Source organism: Esox lucius, chromosome 6 (genome assembly GCF_011004845.1).
Source record: "Esox lucius isolate fEsoLuc1 chromosome 6, fEsoLuc1.pri, whole genome shotgun sequence".
Classification (NCBI taxonomy): Eukaryota; Metazoa; Chordata; class Actinopteri; order Esociformes; family Esocidae; genus Esox; species Esox lucius.
In genome coordinates, this window is record NC_047574.1 from 22,565,740 (window position 1) to 22,578,296 (window position 12,557).

Consider the following 12,557-nt stretch of genomic DNA (forward strand, 5'->3'; position numbering starts at 1 on the left):
GATGTCGGCAGCATTTCATATTTTCAAGTGCAACCTTAGTTCAAGGGAGTGTGTGTTATGACACAAATTGCTTTATGACAATTTATGTGTCATAAAGCACATAAATTGGTCTCCCCCACAATAATAAGAACATCTTGCAAAAATGTTAAATGTGTCGTCGTCGTCCCAATATGAAACCCACTCTTACACCCTTGACTTAGTTCAAACGCAAAGTTTCATGTAGGCATGAAAGTAGAGCTTCCTTATGCAAAAATTACCTTGGTAATTTTACATGCCAGCGCAAGTTCCTGTTACACAATTATGTTATATTTATGTTGAGATAAAGAAACAATGCTGTATGTTGGTTTAGCAGCCCAGCAGCTTTTTTATCTTAATGACACATTTCCTTTTCAAATAAAAACAGCAAATGTTGCAGTAATTTATATGGTGTTTAACACAACTGGTATATTTGGAATTAACACCACTATACTAATGGTGCCAATTACAGAGACATATTGAGATACTCAGGACCTCGTTTGAGGAGACAACAGTCGTTTGTTTGAGGACACAGTCCGATTGTGTTATAAGGAAAAAAATATATAAGAAATTGCATCACCATACTGAGTAAGGCAGGCTACCCACTACACGTCGTGGTCGTGGCTAGTTTTTTAGTACTTAAACTTTGTCCTGCATGTACAGTAAGAAGGTTGTATCTTGTATCATACTACGTGAAAGGCATGTATTTTTAAGGAAAAGTTTTAAGTGACTATGTAACATGGTAAAAGAACAAAGCAATGTATTTTGTACGACACGATGCCAAATAATGGAAAATAATGGCAATGATGATGATGAGTGGGCATGTAAAAAGTCACAAGCATATAAATAGAATGGAAGTCCTTTGTCGCCAGCATTATATACGTTAATAACATTTGAAAATGTTGACATACATTTTAAAAGTGAACTTATATCAGCATTTACAACTGTATTTAAACAATTGGGTGGCGGAAATGGGCTTCCATATTAATGGGTATTCTTTTTTTTATGGTTCCACCCTCAAATCAAACCGCGCAGTAGCCAGCTCTATTTCAACGCTTAGCCACTCTGGGCTAGACGCAGTCTGAGTCCGTTAGGTAATCAGGGAGTTGAGATTTTATAACTTTTGTTAAATGTCTTAAAATTCTGTACTGGTTACCTACACCAAAAAAAGGAAATGGGGAACCGTGTCGCTCGTGAAGATTTCGAGTGGGTTTATACAGATCAGCCACATGCGGACAGGAGGAAAGAAATTTTAGGTAAGCTACATTACAGTCAGCAGTACTGTACACCCCTATAAAAGCTAACATAAAGCTCGTAATTTCTTTAACTTAACATGCTTTTTTCTAACAAGTACAGTAGTTACACGTATTGTCTCGTTTGAGTAATCAAATGTAGTTACTGTTGCCAGCAAAATTAATAATTTAATAATGTAGTTATAGCTATAGTCACTTTCTTGTATCACAGCTAGCAAGTACTGTCAGCTGCCCTGTATTTGGTATAGCGTAGCTCACTGCAGGCAGTACAGACGAATCACCACGTTATCGTTACGGGAATCATTAGCGTACTGTAATTGACTATGGAGGCTAGATGGCTAACACTTTTGCTGGCCATCTACCTTGTGGTTTTTCCTTAGGCAGTCAAACGGAAGGAAGGTTTTGTGGGCTAGTCACTACAGTACTGTACAACCAGCGTTAGCTGGTAGTAGCAGATCAATTTATTCAACAATCTTTGTCAACCAAAATACGCGACATTAGCAAGCTATATACTTTAACCCGGACAATATTTAGCTACTGGACGTAAATTGATTTGCTACTGTGAATGTGATTTGGTTAAATATATCCTAAAAACGAACAACAAGCTAAGGTATTTCTCCGTCCTGTAACGGTAGTTCATACATGAAACCGTTAGCTAGCTAAATTTGACTAACTAGCTAATGACGTTACTAGAACCAAGTCCCTGGTCTGACATGACCCTAGCGGTAGACGGACTGAAGGAGCCACTCCCTGAAAGTGAATAGTTATTGTAGTCACCCTGTAGCGTAGGCTATTAGTGAATTGTAAAATATTCGAGGGAAAACAACATGTAGCTAATACTAATGCAATTTGGAAAAATGTTAGCTAATTATATCCAAAGCTTGCAATAATGCATACATTATGGTCAAATCGGGAATCTAAGTAACGGCAGTGCCATACTGAGGCCACAGGAATATTGTACGTAAGTAGCTAACATTACAGTTTATGAAACGACTGACAAAATCAATCAATCAACCCCCCCCCCCCCCCCCCATTATAAGTACAGCTGATTACAAGATGGCCGTCTTTTGTGCTGAAGAGGACCGGTTGTCATGGTCGTGGATGATTGGGGTTGGATGGTCAAAGAGGTTTTTGTTCCCTGACATTTTTATTATTCATTGTTAACATAAGGTACTTCAGTTAATTGGTCGGCAAGAAGTTGTCTTTGTGCTCAGTCTGGGCCCTATCAATTTCATAAATAACCAGTTGACGAATTGTCTTTTTTGAATAATTCATGGTGTTACCGGGTGCTGGGAGTACAGCAGCTAGAAGGCACAGGACACTGCTGCTGACTGCAGACAGAGCAGCTACTGGACACTATTGCAGTATGAAGAGTCCCAGACTATAACCATTTTCATATCCATTGACTGGGCTGTATGAGTGACACTCCAATCTCAACTCGTTTAAGTCCACATTTTGTAAACAAAAGGCACATTTCAATTGGTAGTCCAGATGGTATGACATTGCACATTACGGTCTTTCCTTTTCTTCTCTTTTGCTCTTTTTACAACAAACAACTAGTAATGGGGTCTTTTTCTGTAGGCACTAACAGAGTCAAACTAACTTCATGTAATAAAAATTTGAAATGTCCTAACATTTACATACATCTGGTTGCATGCCTCTGAAGTCTAGCCAAAATGCTTCATTTACTCTTTGCAAACAAAAAATGAGCACCTTCCCACTGAAGAGATGGTTGCAGACTGAAGCAACACATTATGCCATCCTTATATACAGTTTTCAATCAATCTATACTAAAAGCAGAAAGTACACTAGCTTTAGTTTGCATAATTGGACCGGAAACAAGAAACAATTTGTCAAATTAATTGTATTTATCACATGCTAAGTTACAGCTGGTGAAGACAGTAATGCTTTTGTAAGCTTTTCTAATAATGATAGATAGGGCTATATACCTTGTTTGATTTCTAAGCCAGATGAATGATGTGTAACATGTTTTCCATAATCTACATTTCATGCACCATCTACATTTGATTAAAGAACACAATCAGACGTTTCAGTATTCGGTATGGAGAGAAATAGTAAAGGTGTTCCTGGTATCTAAATATAGATGCGATAAAGATGTCAAAGGAATGCAGACCATTGGGGACAGAAGAAGGACTTTGACTGGGTCTGATGAACAGTACCTACAGTGGGGTGAACAAGTATTTGATACACTGCCGATTTTTCAGGTTTTCCTTGATGCACTAGTCTTGTAACCTCAGGTATACATCCCTATGTTCTTTGGAATCCACCAGCTTACTTATGTGTGGATATACTATAAAATCAGTGTGACTGTAAGTAATATTTCAAGTAAATACCTCTTTAATGACCTGTATACGAATATGCAAATGAACGAACAAAGACATTACAAGGAAAACTCATACCAAGGACTAAAGAAGGAATAAAAAAAGATAAGATAGTCATATAAATGAATGAGTCAGTGAAAATGTAATCATATAAACCATTTCATTTCAAACTGTAAAATAAATAATTGGGGGATTGAACCACCATCACACTATTATTTGTGTTTGAAAAGACAGACATGGATAGAAGGATAAATGGATTAGCCAACAATTTAATTAAGAATGCTCTTATAGAAATTGTCTATCTATTTAAATTTTAAATCCTTACAAAGGGAGGAACATATAGTGGGGAGAACAAGTATTTGATACACTGCCGATTTTGCAGGTTTTCCTACTTACAAAGTATGTAGACGTCTTTCATTTTTATCATAGGTACACTTCAACTGTGAGAGACGGAATCTAAAACAAAAATCCAGAAAATCACATTGTATGATTTTTAAATAATTAATTTGCATTTTATTGCATGACATAAGTATTTGATCACCTACCAACCAGGAAGAATTCCGTCTCTCAAAGACCTGTTAGTTTTTCTTTAACTAGCCCTCCTGTTCTCCACTCATTACCTGCACAAGGCTGGAATGGGCTACAGGACAATAGGCAAGCAGCTTGGTGAGAAGGCAACAACTGTTGGCGCAATTATTAGAAAATGGAAGAAGTTGAAGATGACGGTCAATCTCCCTCGATCTGGGGATCTCCATGCAGGATCTTACCTCGTGGGGCATCAATGATCATGAGGAAGGTGAGGGATCAGCCCAGAACTACACGGCAGGACCTGGTCAATGACCTGAAGAGCGCTGGGACCACAGTCTCAAAGAAAACCATTAGTTACACACTATGCCGTCATGGATTAAAATCCTGCAGAGCACGCAAGGTCCCCCTGCTCAAGCCAGCGCGTGTCCAGGCCCGTCTGAAATTTGCCAATGACCATCTGGATGATCCAGAGGAGGAATGGGAGAAGGTCATGTGGTCTGATGAGACAAAAATAGAGCTTTTTGGTCTAAACTCGCCATGTTTGGAGGAAGAAGAAGGATGAGTACAACCCCAAGAACAACATCCCAACCGTGAAGCATGGAGGTGGAAACATAATTCTTTGGGGATGCAAAGGGGACAGGACGACTGCACCGTATTGAGGGGAGGATAGATGAGGCCATGTATCATGAGATCTTGGCCAACAACCTCCTTCCCTCAGGAAGAGCATTGAAGATGGGTCTTGGCTGGGTCATCCAGCATGACAACAACCCAAAACACACAGCCAGGGCAACTAAGGAGTGTCTCTGTAAGAAGCATCTCAAGGTCCTGGAGTGGCCTAGCCAGTCTCCAGACCCGAACCCAGTAGGAAATCTTTGGAGGGAGCTGATAGTCTGTATTGCCCAGCGACAGCCCCGAAACCTGAAGGATCTGGAGAAGGTCTGTATGGAGGAGTGGGACAAAATCCCTGCTGCAGTGTGTACAAACCTGGTCAAGAACTACAGGAAACATATGATCTCTGTAATTGCAAACAAAGGTTTCTGTACCAAATATTAAGTTCTGCTTTTCTGATGTATCAAATACTTATGTCATGCAATAAAATGCTAATTAATTACTTAAAATCCAAATATAACAGTTGTGATAAATACCAATATGATTTTCGGGATTTTTGTTTTAGTTTCACTCACAGTAGAGTCACTCACAGAAATCACCAATCCATTTCAATCAATGTCGTAACACAGAAGTCCAAGCGGTGCAAGTACTCATACAGTCTACTCCATGTAAAGTGCTCTGCCTCTTTTGGAGATCACCAAAAGCATTTCAGGCATGTATAGGCCTATGCTTACTGATCACATGTTCAATGAACACACATTCTTCAGGCCTCTTCCACAGCACAGCCCTTGAAGCTACAAAGTACAATGTAGCTTACACAAGAAATGTTTTGCTGGCATTAAATGCAGCCAAAATAGTTTCTCTTTATTTGTGACTGGCATTTCTCTTAACAGCCCCAAGGTAAATATTTTGAATACTCACTATGGCTTAGTTTTGGAGATTTTGTTTCTCCCTACATTTTTGTTCCCTTAGTGTACAGGTGAACAGGCTTAGCTGATTCTCATAACTTCTCCAGACATTAAACCTGAAAGTGAAAGAGAGCAGTGCAGTTGAATTGGAGCGCTAGAATATGGTCAGCTAACCAGCCCATTCACCAGAATTTCTAGTCTCTCTGTCAGCCTTTATCCTCCTTATCTTTCAACAGCACTGATAAAACTAACCAAAGTGTGGTACGCTGTGATAGGTTTGACCCAATTGTCAAGTATGATTAGGTTATAACTATGGCATTGCTTCAACCCAGTATGGTGACATTCTGATGTGGACAGGCTATATGGCAATTCTGCGGGAAGATCAAGTTGAGCACCCATAAATAAAGTTAGGTATTGTCCTTCCAAATGAAACACCAAGCATTCTTATTTATTATAGTCCGAGTTGGAAGTAACATTATATTTGAGGGCTTTTGATGGGGAATTAGCTGAAACTTTTTTTTCCACTCACAGCTTGCTCAGTATTAGTTGTGAAAATGAGATACCAATACAGCCCAAATCAAAAGTGTGAAACAAGCACTTTACATCACATCATCTTAAAACATCCTCCTATGTAAAGCTGACTTGTAAAATGGCCAATCCTTTCAACAACCTTTAGCAGAATGATTTTGAAATGCCTGCCCACTACACTGATACAGTTACTTATACTTGGCCTGGTTTTGGATATATACAAAAGAACAGGTGCCCTAAAATATGCCTGACAGGCCCTGTTGCTTCAGCCATCTAATTAGCAACCGAAAGGTTGCCAGATAATCCCAAGCTGGCGAGGAAAAACATACATTTTGACCCTGGATATAGCAGTTACCGAAAATGTTTTAGTCACTGTGGATGCGACAGTTTGTCTTGTATGTATACGTAAAATGCAATTATTTAAAGCGAATAGGTCTAGCTAACTTGAATTAGCTATCTGACTTGAATAAGCTAGCTGGATATTAGCCTGTTTTAGGATTCTGGTTTATTTTTTCTGAAGCAATCTTACACTTTTGACATTTGAATTTATGATTCACAAGAATAGGCAGAGTTACTTAAACCTGGGTGGAGTGTCTGAGACATCAGCAGTCTCTCCCAGATCCATTTCAAGGGACCTTTTTCATAAAGTCAAAAGGATGATGTAGACAAACTAACATTTTATGCATAGATTGTCCATTGGGTCTCAGTTGATACAGACCTTGGCCTAATCTCAATCATTATTCTTTAAATGTACATTAATGATTGTGGTCTCGTCCTTGTGTGGTTGCCAGACATTTATGATCAGTACAACTTCACAACTTGTACTGTTCACCCGACACAGCCAGAAGAGGACTGGTCACCCCTCCAAGCCTGCTTCTTCTTATAAGTTTCCACCTTTTATTGAGTTTTTCCTAGCTATTGTGCTTCAACACTTGATGCTTGCTCCTTGGGGTTTCAGGCTGGGTGTTATGTAAACATTTATTTTTTTGATCTATTGTGTATTTTTGAATGACAAATGCCATCCTTTCTTCAGGCACCGTTTATCTACAGTGTTTGTAGTTGATAGTTTGGAGGCATCGAGCCTGTGCTGACTGAATTTAATGTCCCTATATTAAGGTACATGAATAAGGGGACATTTGACAGAAATAGGAAAAATCTCAAACAAGGGCCTGAGGGTGTACAGGTTAGAAATTGTAGGAGAATTATGTGTAGTAAAATTAAAGTTTTCATTTCTGTTCCAGAAATTGTCTAAATAGGAAGGCTGAATTTTGAAATGTACTGAACATGTATTCTTTGGCTTCTTTTACAGCAAAGTACCCAGAAATAAAGACGCTAATGGGGCCTGATCCAAGGCTGAAGTGGATTGTCTGCATGATGGTTGTGATCCAGTTCTTAGCATTCTTCCTGGTCAAAGACCTGGACTGGAAATGGGTCCTGTTCTGGACCTATGCCTTTGGCAGCTGTATCAACCACTCCATGACCCTTGCCATCCACGAGATCTCCCACAACACAGCATTTGGCAACAACCGGGCCATGTGGAACCGCTGGTTCGCCATGTTTGCCAACCTGCCCATCGGGCTGCCGTACTCCGCCTCCTTTAAGCGCTATCACCTGGACCACCACCGATACTTGGGCGGAGACGGCGTGGATGTTGACATCCCCACTGACTTCGAGGGCTGGTTCTTCTGCACACGCTTCCGCAAATTTGTCTGGATCATCCTTCAGCCTCTGTTCTACGCCATCCGCCCTCTCTACATCAACCCCAAGCCCATCACCAGGCTGGAGCTAGCCAACCTGGCCGTGCAGATGACCTTCAATGTGGTCCTGTACTGGCTGTGTGGAGCCAAGACTATGGTTTACATGCTGGCAGGCTCCTTGCTGGGGATGGGCCTGCACCCCATCTCTGGACACTTCATTGCCGAGCATTACATGTTCCTCAAGGGCCACGAGACATACTCCTACTATGGTTCCCTTAACCTGCTCACCTTTAACGTTGGCTACCACAACGAGCACCACGACTTCCCCAGCATCCCGGGATGCAGGCTACCTCTGGTATGTTATAGCGGTTTATAACATTGGGCTGTGTGTCTATGGCTAGAGAGGAATGTTAGCATCAGTCAATGGATATGAAAAAAGTTTAGCATTAAAAAGGATATTCCTCAACATGTGTTTTTAATCTGGGGCAGCAGTTTCAGTTGTCTTAGTAGTCAAAGTTAAAATCCTTTATTTGTCAAGTGCACCGAATAGCATGTCATTCTTAACAATTAAGTGATTGTGACATGGCACGCGACATACGCGAGTAGCTGCTCTAATGTAATTACATGCAAATACTCTGGTCATTAACCATGAACCAAAACTTGCATTTCAACTATAGTTTTCAGGAAGTATTACACCTTATATTTTAACCAATTACGGTTTATTATGTTTACATAAATGTATACGGGTAAAGTTGGTAACCATTTTATGAGCAAAAAATGTAATAGAAATAAGAATAAAACATCCATAAAACAACCTTATTCCTCCAAATTATGTTTAGGCAGGCTGTTCTAATGTCCCAGAGTCATAAGAAAAGCATGACTACCAGACTCAGGGAAGACTTTGGACTCAGGCTGTATTTCACTGCATGATCTGTGAATCGAAATGTAAATGATTTAAAGGATGTTACACTATTGTGCAAAGAATGTTAGTTGATGGGGAAAAGTGATGCATGTGAGTTTTCTTATGCATTTCAGTACTGCTGATGAAGCAATGATGGAGTGTTAGGAAACATTTTAGCTGAAGACGCCTGTATCACAAATGAGGGGAAAACAAGATTAGTGACATGGGTTAGAAACCTCAGGCAAGAAGTTGGAACTTGCACTCACGACCAAATACTGTAATGAGGCAATATGCAAATGGAATTAGACACCACAATAGTCTGACGTTCCGCTTTTCTTATTCCTGGGACATTCAATCTCCATGGTTTTCTGTTCCCACTGCATTTGTAGATTTGACTGTCTATGGTGTTTAGAAAGAACGTGCGAACTGAGTGATGCACACAAACACTTCAGATTAGGTATTCCTTTACATCTGCAAATGCCTGGTAAAACATTCTAATCGAATCTGGCTAACAAGCAGTTTGCCCAATTCAGTCCTTTATTTGTTCTTATTGTTAACAATGCAGATGTCCTTGCTTGGGTTAGTTATAATGTTGCTTTCTGCAAATTACTTTTTGTTTGTTTCCTCTCTTAACCTAGGTGAAGAAAATCGCGTCAGAGTACTATGATGACCTGCCCCACTACACATCCTGGGTTAAGGTCCTCTATGATTTCATTATGGACGACCAGCTCAGTCCCTACTCCCGTGTGAAGAGGAGGCTGAAGGGAGAGGTCAAGCTGGAGTAAATATCCACCTACCTCTCCCATATTCTAACAAATCAACACTGAACACACCTGACACCAGCTCCAACTCACCACACCAATACTTTAACATCATTCAAATTTCAATACACATTTTCACATAATGTGTGGAGAATGTAGGTCCAACATGAATTTAAATGCCCCCCCCCTCAGGAAAAATTTGAAAAGTGCAACCTTTACTGCTTGCATTCCAAATTAGTCTTTGTTACACAACAATATCTGTCATTTCTCCAATTTATTGCAATTCTGTAGTCTTTTTAGAAACGTTTAAAAAAGAAAAATCACTATGTGAAGTATACATATTTCAAGAATTTAGTCTTTAAGTTTGAGTTTTGCAGTGTTCACGTGTACTCCTGTTTTTATAAATCCCTGTCTCCTCAGTTTTATTTCAGGTCTTGAAAGAGGTTGTATAGCAATATACTATATAGCTCTCTTTTAATCATACTGATCTGCAATCGCTATAGAAGCATGAAAATGTGGAATGTCTTATTGTGAAAATGTTTCATTGAAAAGAAGTGGACTTTTGCACCCATTAGATCAGGCAAGTTAAACACTCAATTTTAGTATTGCTGCTTTGTGAAGTATAACCTAGCCTGATGTAATAACTTAATGTTCTCAAAACATTTTCACCCCTAACTCAATTGTAAATGTTTTTGTTCTTCCATGTAGACACCATGTACCACATAACTGTGTGTATGACTTAAGTTTATAGCTGATTTTATTCAAATATATTTTATGAAGCTTTACTATGGGCATTGTACATGGGATACATGCCTCTTTTCTTGAGAAGAAAACAAACAGTGGAGACAGAAGATTGACTTTAAAGCTTACTTTGATGGTAGTGCCATTTTGTTTTGTTGTTTTTGCCAATACCTCAGTCTAATAACTGATCTACATGGTCCAAAGCAATTTACATTTGCCCTAGTCAGTATGTTTTAATTACATTTAGTTTTGATACAATGGGGAGGAAGATTGGCATTTGTTTAAAGCTTATTTAAAATATGTGTATATATGACAAGGGCCGTAGATACTGCACCTTTTAAAACCAGACAAGATCAAATATTGTGACTTGGGTTTTGCTTATGTTTGAGCTTCTATGGAGACCAAATGCGGCCTTAAATGTGTAAATTAGTGTAATGCAGATGTTGCATTCATGTCTTCTCAGATGATGTGGGGGGGAAACTAGCTTGTCTAAGCGCCAAAAATTGATAACTAATACTCAGTGTGCACTCTAATGTATAAATCTACTGTAGGTTAATGCAAATGTTTTTAGATTATAGAAGACAATAGCTATTGTGACCTTCTCTTATGGAAACCCAGTCAAAGGCCTAGTTAATTGAAAACAAATGTCCTTTGATCCATAAACTATGGTTAATGCTGTTACACTTCCATTTGATTCTGAAGGTCTGATTTATAACTGTCCTTAACATTTTCAAAGCAGTATACAGTGCCTCACGTAGCATTTTTCATGTTATTTGCAGTAAACCCCAAAATGTTTTTAGCACCGTGATGGACCACAACAACAGATCACACTCCCTTAGCCATCGATATCAACAGATAGATATAGATGTCTAGATATTTATATATTAACCTAAGTTGTGGTATACCGGACTGTGACCTGTGATGTGTACATGCAAAAGCATTGAGGAAGTCCAAACAGTAAATCTTTTAGTATTTATTGGGTAGGCATGTACCTTCTAATCAAAACCAATCCCTTTTACAGTTGAAAACACTGAATCCTACTCATAATGTCACATGCTTGGCCTGTCACTTTGGTCTGGAAGCAAATTCACCGTCTGACAAAACAGTGTCTGTCGTGAGCCTGGGCCAACCCAGGACAGATAACTGAATCACGTCATTATCCAAAGTGGAATGGAAGCTTGCTGACATTGGTGCTGTGCTGAATCACAAATTGGCCCTTATCCCTAGAAAGTCCATGTAGATCTGTATGCATTGCCTATGAATTTCAATTGCTGAGCTGTGAAATGTCAGCCATATATTGAATTGATCGTCCCGTAATACAGATGTGACTCTGGGGTTGATTTGGGATTCAGGGGCTCTGATACATGGTAGTGGAGCCTGTTATGTCTATCAGTATTAACACACATTGAACTCAGGCTGGAGGGCACCAGGCCCTTTCACAGCTGGGTTTACTGGACTGAAAGAATGATACAGAGTAGTTCATATACTCAAATCAAGCCTATTTAATTCAGAAAATATTTACATTCCATAGCAGTGAGGAGTCATGTGTAAAACCTGCCTTTTGCATTAATGCATTTATATTATTAAACTAATTGAGTTTTGTCTGATTGTCATCCTTTTGTCTGATCAACCATATGATCCTGTCGTAAGACTGAGTAGCTGGTCAGAGATGCATGCTAGGAATCAAGTAAGGTCACTCTAGCTTCACCTGTACTTTAATAGTGGAACAGAGATACCCTGCTGTTAAAGTTTTCAGGGATTTGTTGCTATGGGAATGTACCTGGCTAAAAAGCACCTGTGTACACTAATAACCGTACATTAAAACTAACTACAAAATATATATAAATAACTAAGAAAATGTGATATTTATGAGGATTGTTTTAGGTCTAAAATGAACCACAGTAATACCAGAATACTAGAACCCCTTGGGGTACCTGAAAAGACAGACCATATGCCTCCTGGTAACGGACGGGGTGCTTAAGTCAGGGCAAAGCAAAATATTGCTGGTGGTACAGTAAGTGAAATGGGTTGGGATTCACTGTCATAGAAAATACAAAATGTGATTGAGCACTTTGTTCTGCTTTTCTCTGGGGCTTCTAGCCTAGTATTGTCTGGTAAATGTTAAGCACAGGGCAGGTTTGTTACATTATGTAATATTGTGAATAGTGTCACATTACACACTGATTGAAAGATGTTTTCTATGGCTGAACAGTCTTATTGCTTACCTGCAAAGAAACCTACTTGTTAACCTTGTTTAATCATGTTTATTATTTA

At 39.2% G+C, this 12,557-nt stretch overlaps 1 protein-coding gene across 1 annotated transcript; it reads left to right on the top strand.

Annotated features, from left to right (window-relative positions):
• The first annotated feature begins 1,044 nt into the window (after positions 1–1,044).
• Positions 1,045–11,885, top strand: degs1 (delta(4)-desaturase, sphingolipid 1). The gene is made up of 3 exons (XM_010892276.3): positions 1,045–1,271; positions 7,493–8,235; positions 9,420–11,885. Exons 1-3 carry the CDS (start codon positions 1,190–1,192, stop codon positions 9,564–9,566), a joined length of 972 nt encoding a protein of 323 aa, XP_010890578.2. The 5' UTR covers positions 1,045–1,189; the 3' UTR covers positions 9,567–11,885.
• The last annotated feature ends 672 nt before the right edge of the window (positions 11,886–12,557 follow it).